The sequence below is a fragment of the Moschus berezovskii genome, chromosome 1 (genome assembly GCF_049115385.1).
Source record: "Moschus berezovskii isolate FMDL1 chromosome 1, NW_MosBer_1.0, whole genome shotgun sequence".
Lineage (NCBI taxonomy): Eukaryota > Metazoa > Chordata > Mammalia > Artiodactyla > Moschidae > Moschus > Moschus berezovskii.
Genome location: NC_142460.1, coordinates 116956641 through 116969489, shown reverse-complemented (window position 1 = coordinate 116969489; position 12849 = coordinate 116956641). Strand labels below are relative to the sequence as shown.

General features: G+C 37.1%; 1 protein-coding gene across 1 annotated transcript in view; it reads right to left on the bottom strand.

Moving 5' to 3' along the window:
• Nucleotides 1-12849, bottom strand: part of SPATA16 (spermatogenesis associated 16) — a 266115-nt gene that overhangs the window by 145122 nt on the left and 108144 nt on the right. Inside the window, exon 3 of the mRNA XM_088842623.1 lies at nucleotides 12274-12363. Coding sequence (XP_088698749.1) covers nucleotides 12274-12363 — 90 coding nt within the window. The remainder of the gene's footprint in view (nucleotides 1-12273; nucleotides 12364-12849) is intronic.

Genomic DNA, 12849 nt, shown 5'->3' with positions numbered 1-12849 from the left:
TTTTATTGAGAGTTTATGATGTGCCAAGTACTGTGCTAAGTGCACAATAAAATTGTCTCATTTATCCTCATAATAATCTCTGTGACACAGATACTACTATTGTCTCCAGTTTACAGTTTGGAAACTTAGGGGTTTTGATGCATTTATCATAATTGTGACATTTACAGACTTTAAAGTCTAGTTTACTTGATAACACTTAGATATTAGAAAAGAGCACAGAACTCTGAGTTCAACTGGATTGAATTTTGGATTAAACTTGTAAATTTTTAATCCTGTTGTAGAAAATAGGGAATCGGGTGGATGTGTGATTGAAGGGAAGAGGCGAGGGAAGAGATTTTTATTTCTTCACATTTTAAGCATGACATCTGGTCCCATCACTTCATGGGAAATAGATGGAAAAACAGTGGAAACAGTGTCAGATTTTGTTTTTTTGGGCTCCAAAATCACTGCAGATGCTGATTGCAGCCATGAAATTAAAAGACGCTTGCTCCTTGGAAGGAAAGTTATGACCAACCTTGATAGTATATTAAAAAGCAGAGACATTACTTTGCCGACCAAGGTCCGTCTAGTCAAGGCAATGGTTTTTCCCGTGGTCATGTATGGATGTGAGAGTTGGACTGTGAAGAAAGCTGATCGCCGAAGAATCGATGCTTTTGAACTGTGGTGTTGGAGAAGACTCTTGAGAGTCCCTTATACTGCAAGGAGATCCAACCAGTCCATTCTAAAGGAGATCAATCCTGGATGTTCATTGGAGGGACTGATGCTAAAGCTGAAACTCCAGTACTTTGGCCACCTCATGAGACGAGTTGACTCACTGGAAAAGACTCTGATGCTGGGAAAGGTTGGGGGCGGGAGGAGAAGGGGACGACGGAGAATGAGATGGCTGGATGGCATCACCGATTCTGTGGACATGAGTTTGAGTGAACTCCGGGAGTTGGTGATGGACAGGGAGGCCTGGCGTGCTGTGATTCATGGGGTCGCGGAGAGTCGGACACGACTGAGCGACTGAACTGAACTGAACTGAACCCTAGGGCCTTTCGCTTTCTCTCTTATGTTGTCTTCACTGCTCCACTCACTTTTTTTAAAGATGCAGGGTTGGATCTATAGTAAAGAAAATAAATCTTTCTTTGTACTCTGTACTACATGCTTTCTAGACCAATATTTGCAGAAGGTGCACTCAGTCCATGAACTGTGCATTTTAAAATTAGTTTAGAAATGTTTAAAGGCAATGCAAATGTGTAGCATATCATTCAAAAGAAAAAAGGAACAGAAATAATTATCATTATAAACATCAGCAAGATGGAGACTTCACAAGTCAATCAATGTTTGTTTTTCCCTAATGGATTTTCAGATGTTGTTTTTAACAGCCTGAGTTAATTTTTTTTTCCATATTGATGTAAGATTATGTATCCTTGCAATAATTTACTTATAATTTGGATCATGTCCAAAACTTTTCTTAAGGCAGCAGAATTGCTTTTAAAGCCACCTGATGTCATTACAGCCTTATATTTAGTGTTTTTATTATAAAATTAGACATTTATAAATCTGCAATTTTAAATCCTTAAGACATAATAAATGGCTAGAACTTGAAGCTGCAGTATATTTCAAGCTACTTTTTCCTTGAAATAACAAACATAACACCTTACATACATAAAAATTGGGTGGGCTGTTGTCTTATAGTTAGGTATTTAGCCTAAGTCATGTGAAATGACTAAATATCTCTTTAATAATCTCAGTTTTAGAAATCACACCTAAGCAACACTTTTATGATGCTTGCAGTTTTGTCATATGTAGGGAAGAGGAAAGTCAATTTAGTGGTGGGATGATCATGCCTAAATGTATGTTACGTGTGACTGACTAATGCCAGACCACACTCAAGCTGTTCTCGCAGTGGTGAACTGCCTCCTGTAAAGAGAAAGAAAGCCCTTCAGGCAGACAGCCAATTTAAGCGTAAAAATCAGCCTGTAGTCTTCATTTAATCTATTTGTGGGCATAAATGAGAACTTACTGTAACCAAAAAATCCTGTGATGTATTTTTAGCATCTTGCCTGGTGAATGAATGGATTTTGCACTTCCAACTGAATCAGAACTGTTAAAATAAGCTCCCAGCACTGCTATCATCTCTTTAGAATTGCTTGTCTTGAGTCTACCTGTCAGTATATTCTCCTCCTTTGCAAGATACATAAAAATCTCATTTAAAATCATAGAGTCCCCTGACACCAAAAAAGCTGACATGGTTTCTTCCTGCTTGCTGTTGTACTACTGCTCCCTAAGTGATTATCTACAGCAACACCACTGTTTTATGTCACCAGATTTCTAAACAAACACTTCAGTGTATTTTTAGAATCACTCTTTTCTTTTGACAGATTGTAATTTATATTATCATATACATTATTTTCAATTTCCAGTATGATCAACTTCATAAGAGAACAACTACCACAAAATCAAAACCTCAAATCCTCTGCTGGGTCTCAAGAAACTTACCTACTTCCACCTCTCCCAACCTCTACTATTTGAATTGTTAGTGAGAGTAGATATGAATTAATGCATCTTAAAATTTTATGTCTTGATTTGGCTTAACAGTAACATACTGCTTGGCAAAGGAACAACCTTGGAACATCCTGATATTCATACAGAGCCCAGACCTTAAGTGTTTATACTAATTCAAACATTGGTACTCTATAGCTGATAATTCAGTCCTAAAAGATTCTGTGTTTTAAGGAAGATAGTGTTTGAGATTCATTTATATTCACCCACAGAGCAGATTTCCTGAAAATTCAAATATTCAAATTTGTCTCAGAGTTTCAAAAATAAAACAAAAGCAGATGTAATCATTGATCGGTTAAATCAATGGCAGTTACCAAGGAGAGTCAAAGTCTTACAGAACAAATGAGATGCTTTGAGAATGGCTTATTGAAACAAGGGTATGCACAGAAGGAAGGGACTTTTTTCCCAGAAAAAAATATTGTTATTTTAGTGGCTAAATTGTGTCCAGAAAAAGATAAGTGGAATAAAACAAGAAAAAAGGTGAATGCAGAGAAGGAGGATAAGAATGGCCAAAATGGTTAAATAGAAGTGAACTGAAAGACACTATCAGAGGTTAAGCAAGAGAGAGGCAAAGCTGAGAATTAGCTGTGAGGGAGAAATTCATAGTGTATTAATAAACAGACTGATACAACCAATTGTTTTATTTAGTCCTGAAAGGCATATGTAATATACAATAGCTCTGAAATCTATGTGTCATTTAGTGCAGTGTTTTAAGAGCAAAGATGAAAAAATTTAGAGCACATATTATGTTATCTAATCTGTTTCTCACAATATTACATGTGTTGTTAAGTCGCTCAGTCATGTCCAACCCTTTGTGACCCCATGGACTGGAGCATGCCAGGCTCCTCTGTCCTTCACTATCTCCTGGAGTTTGCTCAAATTCATGTCCATTAAGTCAGTGATGCTATCTAACCATCTCATCCTCTAACACCATCTTCCCCTTTAGCTTTTCAGTCTTTCCCAGCATTGGGGTCTTTTCCAATGAGTTGGCTTTTCCCATCAAGTGGCCAAAGTATTGGAGTTGCAGCTTTCGCATCAGCCTTTCCAGTGAATATTCTGCATTGATTTCCTCCAGGATTAACTGATTTGATATCCTTGCATTCCAGGAGACTATCAAGAGTCTTCTTCGGTACCATAGTTCAAAAGCATCAGTTCTTCAATGCTCAGCCTTCTTTATGGTTTCTCACATCTGTATATGGAAAAACCATAACTTTGACTGTATGGACCTTTGTTGGCAAAGTAATGGTCTGCTTTTTAATACGCTGTCTAGGTTTGCCGTAGTTTTTCTTCCTAGGAGAAAGAGTGTTTTAATTTCATGGCGGCAGTCACCATTTGCACTGATTTTGGGACCCAAGAAAGTAACATGACACTAAATAACATTTCAAAATATAGAGCAGACTAGCTTTGCTGTAGATGATAACTAAACTAAAGCTATTGAACTCTCTAAGATAACATCTTTTTCTAACAGTGGTCTGCTGTTTAACATAGTCTAACAATGGACTAAAATCTTACCCCAACTGGCCGTGCACAAAATTTGGTATGGGACGGAGTCCTTATGCTGGTAGAAGGAAGTTCAGCCTTTATTGTTGAGAAATGAAACTCTAGTATCCATTTAGAGCTAGAGAGAGGATTTGATCTGGGCTTTAAATCTGATTGTATGGCCCACAGTCTTCTCTGGGCTCCTGATCAATTCATCAGATGATGAGGCTGTCAAATGACTAATTTGTTAAATTTATAAATATGCTTATTTATTAAGATGGCTTATTTATTTTATTTTTTGTAAACAAAGTCTTTTAAACTCCGTATCCTGGTTCATATTTTTTAAAAAATTTATTGGGGTATAATTGATTTATGATGTTGTGTTAGTTTCAGGTAGACAGCAAAGTCAATCTGTTATACAGATACTCACACATTTTTAAATTCTTTTCTTATATAGGCCATTACAAGGTATTGAGTAGAGTTCTTTGTGCTATACAGTAAGTCCTTATTAGGTATCTATTTTATATATAGTAGTGTGTATATGTCAATCCCTAGCTTCCAGTTTATTCCCCACCCTCTTACCCTGTAGTAATCATAAATTTATTTTCTACATCTTTAATTCTGTTTCATTTTGGTAGATAAGTTCATTTTATAGACTTTTTTTTTCAAGATTCCACATATAAATGATATCCTAAGACAGATTAACTTTTTAGAAAATTTATAGTAATCCTATAGGAACCAGGTCTCCAGAATTCTGGGGCCTATGATTTCTCTCTTTTCTTCAGTCTCCCCTCTGAAATACACAGCCCAGATTGTGCTGTGTTGCCCATTGTCCATTTCCCCTATTTTGGCTTTTTCTAGCTTCAGGAGGTAAAGTAAAAAGCTGTTAAAATCACCTCATTAAATATAAGTTGTTGTAAATGCTATGAATACTTAAAACTACATTTTATCACACAGGCAAATTTGGTCACCCTTCAGAAATTGGGGAATGAATCCTAAAAATGATAACATGTTTTAAAAAATGACTTTCAAAGTAGAAAGAAATTAGTTTAAATTGTTAAACTTCCAAAGTAAAATTTTGGTTATGTTACTTAGAATAAACAGTCATAGAGTATTCAAGAATAGTAGAGTAATAATCATACACACAAGAGTATATTTTTAAGAATCAATCATTCTATAACCTTAGCTTTCGAAGGATTGAAAATTTTCAAAAATTAAAAAGGTTTGATAAATGTATTCATGAGGAATATATACATTAAAATGTATTCATATTAATATTAATTAGTCAATAAGATTATTTCTTAGAGTAAGGTTTTCAGTTCAGTTCAATTCAGTTGCTCAGTTGTGTCCGACTCTTTGCAAGTAAGGTTTTAGTAAACTTTAAATTTGGTGAATTCTGCAAACTGGTCACTTGGCTAACTGATTCTTCAGTGAATTGCATTTTCATGAATGGGATTATTAAACTTTCTTAAGATTACACTGTGTTGAAAAACTAGTAATAATTGCCAACATTCAAAAATCAAGAAATTTCTTATAAAGCTCTGAAATCTTTCAGAGACTCATAAATCTACAACATTTGATTGTTGTATCCTGTATTTCTATATAGCAACATTAGCTTGACTTGAATAAGTTTACTCCTTTCAGAAGGGCTGGTGGTAGGGTGACTGTGTGGCCAGTGTACTCTTGACAGTCCTGATTTATACCTGTTTCCCTGTTATAATTCTTAAAAGTGCCCACTTTCACTATCACAATGTTCAGTCTGAAAGATGAATTGTATGATGACTCTAGTTAGTGAGCTCCAGTTTTCTATATTTTATACAACATCCTTTTAGCTTATAATTGGTCCCCTTCACACATCATGCATGGGCTTTGTAAGCATTTGAATGTATTATTCCTGCTCTACTCTCCCCTGATCTAATTCACTTATGAGGAAACACACAGTTAATTCTTCCTTAGTGATGGATAAAGAGGTTTTGTTGTGTTTTTCTCCCTAACTGTTACCTTCTGTTTGCTGCCCCTTACACACATGGTCTTCAGCATTCTGTGCAATGTCATCTGTTTTTTGCCCCATGAATCTTCCTTGTAGGAGGCATGATTCTATCATATGACTTTACTACTAAGTACACACTCTTGTATCTCTTTTTCAACCAGGGCTGTACCAACCATTTCATGTAATATTGCCTTACTGATGAAGCTAAGTGGTTATTAACCACAAACTCAAAAACTAGCTAATTTAATTTGTAAACCCCAAATTTGGTTTGTGCCAAGTGCTATGCTGCTGCTGCTACTACTGCTGCCAAGTTGCTTCAGTCACGTCCGACTCTGTGAGACCCCATAGACGGCAGCCCACCAGGCTCCCCCATCCCTGGGATTCTCCAGGCAAGAACACTGGAATGGGTTGCCATTTCCTTCTCCAAAGTGCTATGCTAGTTGATGAATATACAGAGATGTATTAATTAATATTATCAAAAGTCATTAGTACTCTTCATAAAATAGTCTTGACTTTTGTTTGCTTTTTTACATCTCTATAAGTAGTTTCTTGTCTTATCTTTCTTATGAAGGTAAGTCAAATTGTGTGTGTGTGTTGGAGGAGGGACAGATTTCAGCGAGGACATTCTGCTTCAACATACACTTTTATAGGCTCAGAAACAGAAATAAAGTGCTAAGCTGCTGACTATTTCAAGTAGGCCTCACAGATTTACTGTTTCTTGGGTAATTACAGTAATCCCAATTTAGATTTATGGTATAAAAATGTGATTTCATCAATTTAACTGGTGTCAGGTATCTTCTTAGGCCACCTGATGCGAAGAGCCAATTCTATGGAAAAGATCCTGATGCTGGGAAAGATTGAGGGCAGGATGAGAAGGGGGTGAACAAAAGATGAGATGGTTGAATGGCATCATCAAATCAATGGACATGAGTCTGAGCTAAATCTGGGAGTTAGTGAAGGACAGGGAAGCCTGGAGTCTTGCAGTCGATAGGGTCCCAAATAGTCAGAACAACTGAGCAACTGAAAAACAACAACAAGGTATCTTTTTGAGGGTGACACGACTGAAGTGACTTAGCAGCAGCAGCATTCCTGCAGAACCTAAATAAAAAATAAATATCCTTATTTTTATTCTGCTGTCTACCATTTATATACACTAGCTCTTTCTTCTGGTAGGATGTTTCTGAAAAGATATTGACCAATAAAATAAAAGGACCTTCCCATTGTCATAAACCTGACTGATAACCTCTATTCAGTTACATTTCCTATAGGCTCTCTGATTGAGAATCTGAGATTTTGTGAAACTGTCTTAGAAATCTTTTTTGGTTCCTATTCATTAGGAATTCTTTCCTGAGTAGAGCTGGTTAGGCTGTAGCTCAGTTCAGTTCTGTTTAGTCTGTTTAGTCACTCAGTCATATCCAACTCTTTGGGACCCCATGGACTGCACTACACCAGGCTTCCCTGTCCATCACCAACTCCTGGAGCTTATTCAAACTCATGTCCATTGAATCGGTGATGCTATCCAACCATCTCATCCTCTGTCGTCCCCTTCGCCTCCCTCCTTCAATCATTCCCAGCATCAGGGTCTTTTCCAATGAGTTAGTTCTTTGCATCAGGTGGCCAAGTATTGGAGTTTCAGCTTCAGCATCAGTCCTTCCAATGAATATTCAGGACTGATTTCCTTTAGGATGGACTGGTTGGATCTGCTTGCTGTCCAAGGGACTCTCAAGAGTCTTCTCCAACACCACAGTTCAAAAGCATCAATTCTTTGGCACTCAGCTTTCTTTATAGTCCAACTCTCACATCCATACATGACTACTGGAAAAACCATAGCTTTGACTAGATGGACCTTTGTTGGCAAAATAATGTCTCTGCTTTTCAATATTCTGTCTAGGTTGGTCATAGCTCTTCTTCCAAGGAACAAGCATCTTTTAATTTCATGACTGCAATCACTTTATTTGGAGCCCCCAAAATAAAGTCTGTCACTGTTTCCACTGTTTCTACATCTAGTTGCCATGAAGTGATGGGACCAGATGCCATGATCTTAGTTTTCTGAATGTTGAGTTTTAACTTTTTCACTCTCCTCTTTCACTTTCATCAAGAGGCTCTTTAGTTCTTCTTCACTTTCTGCTGTAAGTATGGTGTCATCTGCATATACGAGGTTATTGATATTTCTCTCGGCAATTTTGATTCCACCTTATGCTTCATCCAGTCCAGAATCTCATGGTGTACTCTGCATATAAGTTAAATAAGCAGAGTGACAATATACAGCCTTGACGTACTCCTTTCCTGATCTGGAACCAGTCTGTTGTTCCATATCCAGTTCTAACTGTTGCTTCCTGACCTGCATATAGATTTCTCAGGAGGCAGGTCAGGTGGTCTGCTATTCCCATCTCTTTCAGAATGTTCCACAGTTTGTTGTGACTCACATAGTCAAAGGCTTTGGCATATTCAATAAAGCAGACGTAGATGTTTTTCTGTAACTCACTTGCTTTTTCTATTATCCAGCAGATGTTGGCAATTTGATCTCTGGTTCCTCTGCCTTTTCTAAATCCAGCTTGAACATCTGGAAGTTCACAGCTCATGTATTGTTGAAGCCTGGCTTGGAGGAATTTGTGCATTATTTTGCTAGCATGTGAGATGAGTGCAATTGTGTGGTAGTTTGAACATTTTTGGCATTGCCTTTCTTTGTGATTGGAATGAAAACTGACCTTTTCCAGTCCTGTGGCCACTGCTGAGTTTTCCCAATTTGCTGGCATATTGAGTGCAGCACTTTCACAGCATCATCTTTTAGGATTTGAAACAGCTCATCTCGAATTTCATCACCTCCACTAGTTTTGTTCATAGTGATGCTTCCTAAGGCCCACTTGACTTTGCATTCCAGGATATCTGGCTCTAGGTGGGTGATTACACCATTGTGATTATCTGGGTCATGAAGATCTTTTTTGTGCAGTTCTTCTGTGTGTTCTTGCCACTTAATATCTTCTGCTTTTGTTAGCTCCATAACCATTTCTGTCCTTTATTGTGCCCATCTTTGCATGAAATGTTCCCTTGATATCTCTAATTTTCTTGAAGAGATCTCTAGTCTTTCCCATTCTATTGTCTTCCTCTATTTCTTTGCAATGATCTCTGGGGAAGGCTTTCTTATCTCTCCTTGCTATTCTTTGGAACTCTGCATTCAAATGGGTATATTTTTCCTTTTCTCTTTTGTGTTTTGCGTCTCTTCTTTTCACAGCTATTTGTAAGGCCTCCTCAGACAACCATGTTGCTTTTTGCATTTCTTTTTCTTGGGGATGATCTTGATCACTGCCTCCTGTACAATGTCATGAACCCCCGTCCATAGTTCTTCAGGCACTCTGGATCAGATCTAATCCCTTGAATCTATTTGTCAGTTCCACTGTATAATCATAAGGTATTTGATTTAGGTCATACCTGAATGGTTAGGCTTGGAAAATGTAAATAATCCATTTCCTATGGATTAGTTTAAATACACTATCTTGGACCAGATGGGAGATGACCTACTTGACTGGGAATCATGATTTTAAGACTTAACATGTTACATGGTAATGGCATTCTTTTGTATTTGCTTGGTGCCTTTTAACCTCAGAAGCATGCCTACTTGGCTCCTTAGAGAAAATACCTTGATATGTGGGCTTTTTCAATGGGTTTTCATATAATGTGTTTGTAAGAGCCCTGAACCAAAACTACCTAAGTATCCAAGCAATTAATTGATAAGTATGAATGCTTAATATATTGTTTTGTACTTATTGTTTTACACTAGAAATCAAATAGTTAAGAGACACTAAGATATTCATGTTCTTGGGTCATATTATTCTTTCCCTAGGGGGGAAAACAGAATGACCATACTCTATATTGAGGACTATAATTGCCAAGGAAACCAAGATGAAAAATACTTGAATCTGAAAGTAATTGTATCTGCTTCTCTGTTGCAAAGTCCATACCAGTATGTGATGTTGTGAAAGTTGTGAAAGTTCCTCAGTCGTGTCCGACTCTTTGCGACCCCATGGACTGTAGTCCATGGAATTCTCCAGGCCAGAATACTGGAGTGGGTAGCCTTCCCTTCTCCAGGGGATCTTACCATACCAGTACAGCCAACAGTTATTAGGAAACTTCTCAAGAAGTTGTCAAGTTAGCCATCAAATGATATGAAACAGATGTACTTATTACACTGCAGGGATATACCCGTCAAGGGAAATGGATGTTTCATGCCAATACTGCATGCAGGTACTGACAAATTCCTAATTTTCAAGTTCTCATTGTTTATTTATTTGTTTTAAGAACTATAAAGAATTTTTATGACCAGTGTAACTTGAATGGTTAGGTTTGGTACAATTAAGTTATAGCCAATGATCTACTGGTGTCTGGCTCTCCCCCAAACTCCAAAATCATGGATTTGAAGCATTTGCCAATTTACATAGTATACATTCTCCCAGCAATGCTAATTTCTTTTACAGTGAACAACTGGCTCTCCTAATGTTCCTGAATATTTAACAATGGGCTCTCTAGAGTCTGTACAAGTTAACCTAAGTGTATGACTAGCAATTTTAACTAGTTGCAATCTAGTTCTGAAGTTACATCTAGCTTTCTCCTGTTATTTTTTGATTAGATTCACAAAACACATTAATGAACTACCTCTTAAAGAAAATTATTTACAGATAACTGTACTGTATCTGTTTATGCTGAACTGATTAGGTTTGTTTGTATTTAATGACTTTTATGATGTGTTAGACAGAAGGAAGCTTACTATCATCTTTTTTTAAAATTTATTTTATTGGAAGCAAATTACCTTACATTAATATATTAGTTGGTTTTGCCATACATTGACATGAATCTGCCCCAGGTGTACATGTGTTCCCTTTCTTGAACCCCCCTCCTACCTCCCTCTTCCCCATATCCTCCCTCCAGGTCATCCCCGTGCACCAGCCCCAAGCATCCTGTATCATGTGTCAAACCTGGACTGGTGATTCACACAGTATTTGTGGGCAGAAAATAAGCCATGGGGATAACTTAGTAAACAAAATAAGAAGTAGGAAGAAGTTGTATGTGGGTAATGTAAGACAAAACATTTGAGAAACGAGTATAAGGAAAAATAGAATGTATAAATGAGATTGATAGAGACATATTTTGAATTTTAAAAGAGGACGTTACCACACAATTAAATAGATAGTATGGCTTATCTATTGTGGTTGACTGTGAATAGAGTATTGTGATTAATTCAGTCATCCATGTCCATCATTTAATTGAGTTCAAGTAATACCTAGGACTGTCTTATAGAATGCATGTCAAACTCATAGTATCAATTTTATGAAATCGTTTTATTACTATTTTTATTATTTAAATTTCTTAAACTTTTCATTTTCTAAGAAAGTATTATTTATAAATGTTATAGAGATAGTAGCCACCAGCAACCTAGGCTCCCCATTCCTATGACTATGGATTTCTCCCTAGGAGTTATGTTTGGAGTGTATGTAGAAACCACTCACACTTTACTGATAAAATCCTTGGATGGTAAATTGGCTGGGTAAGAAACAATAGATACCTATACATTAGGAGATGAAGAAAATTCTTTGAGAGAATTTATCAAAGGGAAGGGGCATCTAATATGATGATCTTAACTGAGGAATAAAAAGCCTTCATTGCCACAGGTGCAAAGGAATTCCGAGTGTAACATGGAGGCTGTTACACAAGTCTTGTAATTCTTTGCATGAGTCTAGGTTCTGGGGATGAGACTATCAGGAGCTGCTTCACTAGCTCTTTATGAAACATATTGCAGGTCCAAGAGAAAATACTTTAGGACACCTCTTAAAATGCTTGGTGTTATAACTTAGACCACCTTTTCTAGAAATGGGCTGCTGAGATCCTTTTCATGTGGTTGGGTTTTATTTCCAGAACTCAAGAAAGAGATAGTCACAAAATTGTGTCATTACAACTAGGATCAGGAACGTACTTGAGAGCAAGAGGTCAAGTTCATTTCTAATCTTCCCTGGAAGTTTTCCCATCATTATCAGTGACCTCATGGCTGGAAAGTTTGAATTTTCCCAAGAGTTATAAACACAGAGTGGCTTTAATTAAAGAAAAAGATAGTCAATAATTGTTGGTTTGACGTTTATAAGACAATAATTCTGGTAAAATCATATTCCATGAGAGAAATGGAAAGTTCTATGATGCTATTACCAGAAGCTGAGAATGAAATTAATTTAACTTGAAATAAATCTTCACAAAAGTTATAATAAACATACCGGGCAGCTTCTGAATATCTCTCCAGACATCTAAACACTGTTGCCTGACGAAGATGATTTCGGAAATAGGCAGGGTTTAAAACAATGCTCCTGAAAAGATAAAAGAAATGCAAATGTTATTAAGCTCTTAAAAGTCAATTTCCAGAAGTGTATAGGAATGAAATAACAATCATCCAATTTTACATACATCTATTTTAAAAGATACTAGGAAATGGATCATTTTTTCTTCCTGTAATTGTCAGTTAAAACAAATAAACAAGGACTGATGCTAAAGCTGAAACTGCAATACTTTGGCCGCCTCATGCGACGAGTTGACTCACTGGAAAAGACTCTGATGCTGGGAAAGGTTGGGGGCGGGAGGAGAAGGGGACGACCGAGAATGAGATGACTGGATGGCATCACCGACTCTGTGGACATGAGTTTGAGTGAACTCCGGGAGTTGGTGATGGACAGGGAGGCCTGGCGTGCTGTGATTCATGGGGTTGCGGAGAGTTGGACACGACTGAGCGACTGAACTGAACTGAACTGAACTGATTGAAAATTAAGTTTGCATGATAAAAGCAATTTTATTTATAA